At 34.5% G+C, this 6,750-nt stretch overlaps 1 protein-coding gene across 1 annotated transcript; it reads right to left on the bottom strand.

Moving 5' to 3' along the window:
- Positions 1-567: 567 nt before the first annotated feature.
- On the bottom strand, positions 568-6,041 carry LOC102885512 (olfactory receptor 52E8-like). Its single transcript, XM_015592328.1, is given in 3 exon segments — positions 568-683; positions 686-1,522; positions 6,029-6,041. Coding segments are annotated over 3 exon segments (966 nt in total).
- Between the last annotated feature and the right edge of the window lie 709 nt (positions 6,042-6,750).

Genomic DNA, 6,750 nt, shown 5'->3' with positions numbered 1-6,750 from the left:
TTGCATTTGCTATTTCAAAATTTATAAAAATTTATAAAAATGGAGTACAAAACGATGCTTATGACATTTTACTGATTATTTTCTTCCCTGTAGTTACACGATTTAGGAAGCCAACTCTACCATGGAAGAAATAAGATCTGTGATTGATTTTTGATTAGTGCTCCTGTAATGCACACCTTATAGCATTGTCTAGTCGGTTCCACTACAGTTATGACAGTTCTTGACAGCATAGCACTCCTCTATCATAATCAATGAATTTTGTATAAAGAGACTATTTAATAGTACTTGAGTTGCATTAAGTTTTTTCCCTTGAACTATAATTTTAGTATCCATTACATAAATAAATGACATCTATTTATTTAAAAATAAAATTTTTATTTAATCTAAGGACAAATATTTACTATGTAAATTTATCTCCAATTTCATGCTGTACGTAAGTGAACGAACATTGTGGTAAAGCATTTACTCCATAAAAGCTTAAAACACTCCCCTTTTTTAAGAATGGAAAGGATAAAAAAAGTGAAAAGGAAAAGATTTGAAGACTATTTCCAAATAAAATGTTCTAAATCAAACTTCCTTTAAAAGGAAGATTGTCACCACCCGATCTCTGATCTGCTTGGTCCTCACCTCATCAGCCATGGGGTAAAGAGCAGGAGGAATGATCATATATAAATTTGCCAGGGGATGTGAATATATTGTGGAATATTGTGGCCAAATCGATGTGTTATAAAGGAGAAAAAGGCTGGAGTAAAGAAACCTAAGATGATACATACATGGGAACCACAGGTATTGAGAGCTTTGAGCCTGGCCTCCCAGGATGGGAGTCTGAAGACAGCATGTAGAATCTTCGCATAAGAGATAGCAATCAAAATAACATCCAAAAGTATCATAGAGATAAAGATTAATCCAAATATTATATTGACCTTTATGCTAACACAGGCCAGACGGACAATGCCCATGTGCTCGCAGTAGGTATGGGACATAATATTATGTCCACAGAATGAAAGCCTTAGAAGGAGAAATACAAGTGGAAAAACCAAAACAAAATTTTTCAAAATTTCTACTCCAGCAATAATACAAATAGTTCTGTTGTTGAGAATTGTGTTGTATCAAAGTGGGTGGCAAATGGCCACATAGCGATTAAAAGTCATGGCTATAAGCATGAATGTTTCAAAGCCCGTAAACAGGAGTATGAAGAACATTTGGGCTAAGCATCCCTCAAAGGCAATCTCACTGAGACCAAACCAGAAGATGCTCAACATTTTGGGAATGGTGGCAATTGACAAGCCCAGATCAGTGAGAGCCAGCATGGCCAATAAGTAGAACATGGGCTTGTGAAGGCTGTGCTCAGTCTGAATCACAAAGAGGATGATGACATTCCCTAGGAGGGCAATCAAGTAAACTGTACCAAATGGGAAGCCAAGCCAGAGTTGCATATTTTCCAGTCCTGGGATTCCCAACAGCAGGAAGGATGAAGGGTGAATATATGAGATATTGGCTGGAGATATACTGGCAAAGATTTCTGATGGTCACATCTCCTCATTGGAAGGAATCGTTAGCTCTATACAAGGCTTCTCAGTACCTCATCAATACTGCTAATACCAAATAAAAACAACAAAAAAGATGTAATTGGTACATTTTATCTAGGAATACAGATCATGTTTTCCTTTAGACGTCTCTTCCACTCACTATCATTGATATATACGGCAAATGAAGGATAATATTCCTTAAGAAATGAATGGATATTTAGACATTGCACTAGATGTTCTAAATTAATTTTAATGAGATGTAGACCAAGCTAGTTGATATAAGATTCTATATTAGGCTCTAACTTTTTGAAATATTTAATTATAAATTGAGATAAGATCGATACCTCACTGGTAAATGATTAACATCTGTGGGCACTGACAGTATTGTAGAATTTAGAAGCATTCTTTAAAATCATTTGTTTAACTAGAAATATGAGTACAGTATATATCGCTGGGCATTTCCACTTTAACTAATGTATCTTTATTCCTGCTACTTAACATGGCCTGTCTTTTTTTCTCAACGTGCTAATAAATAACTTTCATCAAAATCTAAGCATATTATTTTGCTTCTTCTAAATTTATATTAACTTATTTTGTCATCAATGCATAAAGACATCGTCTCTGTTCTTTGAAACAGGAGTTTGCCTTACAAGGCCATTATTTCACAAAATTCAATGCAACATAATAAATCTTAGATATGAAACTATGATTTTTTAGAGAAATTGACTCCAGCTTAAAGCAGTGACTGAAACTTTCAGGCTCCGCATTTATTTCCCCTATTCTTCACAGTAGACAACTTGAGTTCACTTCATTTTTAAATAATCCATGTCATTTCCAACTTTGTTTCTAAAAGGGGGATCATGGATATTATTGTTATGGTTATTATTTTCATTGTCATTGCTACTAGAAGGAAGAGAACAATTATAAACATAATAGTGTCATATTGGCATTTAATATTACTTATTTCAATTTCAGAAGAGAATTTTGGACAAATTATATCACTTGCTATTAGCATCAGCCTCATGAGAAAACCTGGACAGATTCTGGTTCCTGAATAAGTGGATTTCTTCTATGTGTGAATCACAGGTACATGTCTCCATCCTTAAAATGAACATGCTTTGTTATAGTCATCCAGCTCTCTGACCTCCTGGAATTCCTAGGGTTCTGCCCAAATGCATTGATTCACTGGACTTCTGTTTACTCTTGAGCACTTAGCCTTTTATTCAGTTTCTTAAGCTACATTGCCCTCGTAATCAGTACCCCTAGGTTTCTTGCCAATATACTCTTCTTCATTTTTTACAACCTCTTGAATATTTTACTTATATAATTGGTCTAAATCCACATTTCTAAAGAAGAGAGAACCAAAGATAAGTGTGTTCTTAATCATAATCCATAAAGAATAGCTCTTTGAAGAGGATGAAATAGTATTAATAATTGGAGACATAATCTTTTCCTAGAAGCCAAGGAAGTTGAGATGTTTCACGACATATATAATACACTTGAGATTTTAGAAAATCAAAGCAAAGAGGCATGACGCTGTGAGAGAAAAAAGATAAAATTTCTAAAAATGGAAATGTACCTGTTAGAGGGATCCTCAAGACAGATACGAGGGGAAGAAAAAGAGGAACCAGCATCACACTCCTATTAATCCCGCAAGTCTCCACCTTACATACCCATTCTCAGAGAGGCCTTCACTGAACCTAGCATATCGGCTCATAATATTCTCTCCCAGGGTCCTTTTATTCTACTACACAGTATGTCTAATTAATCAACGTCTGGGTTCTTGTTTAATGATAAGCTTCATGCAGAGTTGCAGAGGAGGCCAAGGAGTGATTTTGTTCATCATTATTTCTTTAGCACAGCATCTGGCAGATAGCTGCCAAAACATTTGTTAATGAAAGACCGAATAAGTAGGTAATTATTCATTTCAACTCGTGGTCAAAAGTCCTGATGTTAGAAGAATGGGAAGAGAAATCACACAGTGTATCTGGCAGTTAAGGATGAAGAAATGAGAAGGAAAACCAGAATCCTCATAAGAGGATAATGTGAATATATAAGGAAGATAACTCTACCAGAGGCTTTCTTCATCAAGGTGAGTTTTCCATGGACCTGTTATATAATAAAGGCAGACTATCAGGCAGACGTTGTAGGGAGAGTTTAGTAAAAGCAGGTAATCATGACAATCAGAAATGAGAAGTAAAATATGATCGATAGATTTATATATGTATAACTTATTCTCACGGAAACTCTTGATTATTGTGCTACTCTATGGCATCTATAAAATGTCAATAAAATATTTTCATAGTGTCACATTTTCCAAAATCTGAGTTATTCAATCTTTTACAATATCAACTTGTTTTCAGCATAAAATCATTATTCACACTGTATTAGAGTGCCTAAACAAATAGAATTGTGTGAGAAGCAGAAGGATGTTGCTGAAGACCTGTGAAACCTGAGATCAAAGCCTTAGACTTCTAAGGAAATTCAGGAGGCTTCCAAGTAGGAGAGAAACAAAGTAGGACAAAAAGTATAAGGATTGCTGCAAAATAGCCTCATTTTGCATGTCACCCATCTGAAAGATCCTTATTTCCTCTACCTAGGAAGTTTTTATCCCCACATAGAACAAATAACAAAAGTTCAAGAACTGTGTTAAAACTAGAAATCGGTTCCATGGGGTGGATATTCTGCAGTGCTGGGTAAAGAGAGACCTCTCTCTTGAGGATCCCTCTAACAGGTACATTTCCATTTTTAGATCAGAATTGTTCTTCTGCCCAACACTGAGCAGGTCCAGTTCAGAAGCAACTGCTATATACCAGATAGATTTCAACACAAATAAGATCCAGCCTCCTAACCCATACCAAATAGACAGGTGGATTGCTAAATAAATAATGTTTATGATCTGGGAATATTTTTATCTACAGTTTATATATTTAATACTAAAATTGCCTGATAATACAGAAGACTAAAGATCGAATATGTACATAAACATATTCTGATTTATGCCACATATGCATAAATCAAAATGGAAAAATTCATTATGCTTTTAAGAAACTATATACTATTTGGAACCTGAAGATATTAAATTATTGAAACTCTCACCATTAGTGACAATGAAATAGAAATAGAAAATGTATTGATTTGATGTGGAGAAACATTGAGAATGCAACTTTTGGATATTAAATTTAAAAAAATGCTGAAATAACCAGCAGCATGATAAAGTTCTATAGAATTAGTCTAAAAGAGAGAATTAGAAATAGTAGGGAAGAAGAGACGGGGGGGACAGAGGTGGGAGAAGGGAGGGGAGTAGAGGAGAGGGAAGACAGCAGGGAGAGAGTAAAAGACAGAAGAAGAGGAGAGAGAACTTTAACAATACCTTAACAAAAGAAATTTCTCGTTTGTTTAATTTTTACTGTTTTCTTTATTATTAAAAGTAGGTATACTTGTGAAAAAAATAAAACTCTAAAATATGTAGAATTACTTGAAATTCTACCAATTAATAATAAACATGCAAATTATTTTGGTTTATCTCCTCCAAATTAATATTTATATCATACATAAAGTTAACAAGATGATTAAATCAATAGATCCAAGTCCAAACCTTCCCAATCTATATGTTGAAATATACATAGGAGCTAAGCCTGTACCCAACTCACCAGCCTCAGGTATAACCAATATTGAAAGAATCTACAATTCCGACTAGTCACTGCTCCAAGCATGTCTCAGCTTCATTACTGTGGTTCAAGTAGAAAATTTATACTAGGATTGAAAATCCTCTCCTTGACCTGGAATGGCTACTGGGGCTCTGTGGGATGACAGCATGGAAGACACTTAATTCATAAATTTTCACTATAGATTATGGGCATAAAAATGTCCTTTGGGACTTTCAAGTTTCTCCCTTTAGGTTCCCAACTTGCAAGAATTTCTTATTTTCTAACAATCCACTATTTCTAATTACTCTCTTGCCATCAGTCTCATAATAATAGCTGAGCCAATCTATAATTTCTCCATCTTATTACTCAGGGCTGTTATATTCTCTAATGATTGTGCCACTTTTTTCCAGCAAATATTATTTACTTGATCTAAAAGTCAGGTTAGCCATTGAACACTTATTTAATATTAAGTATGAGCTCAGATATGTTTTGCATCTGTATATCTCCTCTCACCCTGAAGTTTATAATCTAGGTGTATAGATAATACTAACCCCTTTACATAAATATGCAAATCATTAAGTTTTAAGTTATACAATGCTAACTATAGAACTACAGAAATTTAGAAAACCAGTAAGTCTCCCATGCTTTCTAACACAATTTCCTTTAGAAAGGAGTTGGAAGATGGCACAATAAAACCTGCAAAGTAAAATAGAAACAGATATTATTTGAGGACATCACAAATAAAGGTTATATACTGTGTCTAGCCTGGACAAGCATAGAATCATGGAAGACTGGCTTTCTTCTGAGAAAAGAAAAAGCAGCTCTAACAGCTGTCAGCTAACAGCTTACCTGGCACCAACATCTTGACAATGACGATGCCCACTTAACATAAACAATTTCACAAAATATGAACATTAGACAAGGTCACTTTGTGTTCATGATGATATAGTGAAATATAACAAGACCTTTCTATAATCATGTGTGAACAGAGACAAAAACAACAATACTGTCCCCCAAAAAGAAAAACAAAAGTTATCCTCCCAGTTAATACGAGTAACTATGGCTATTTTATCAAATAAAGCTTTAGGCCCCACTCCATTCCCCTCACTTTATAAAAGGAATTAAAACATCTAATAATAGACTTAGCCCCTTCTCTTGAAACCACCTGCTTCTAAAAAATTTCCCCAGAACAAGGGCAAATACACTGTCAAACCATTCCTCTCACAGTCTTACTGAGTTCCCTAATGTTTCATCACTGTGTGTGGTGTCCCTTGTTGTGGCAAGTAATAAATCCCACTATTGGCTAGAGGGCATTGATATTTCCTACATATGACAGTGTCAGTTGGTCTACATGCTTACCAGTAATTGGTATTCTCAGAGCTATTTCTAAATCATACTGCTTCGTTGTGGTTTTATTTTGCCTTTCTCTCAAGTCAAATGATGCTGAGGAATTTTTTATGTGTTTATTTACTATCCATATCATTTTCTTTAATGAAGTGCCTGTTCAAATCATTTGCCCATTTTTTAAAATTGAGTCATTTTCTTATTATTGAGTTTTAAGAATTCTTTAT

The sequence above is a fragment of the Pteropus alecto genome, unplaced genomic scaffold (genome assembly GCF_000325575.1).
Source record: "Pteropus alecto unplaced genomic scaffold, ASM32557v1 scaffold395, whole genome shotgun sequence".
NCBI lineage: Eukaryota > Metazoa > Chordata > Mammalia > Chiroptera > Pteropodidae > Pteropus > Pteropus alecto.
This window is presented reverse-complemented; position numbering and strand designations above follow the sequence as displayed.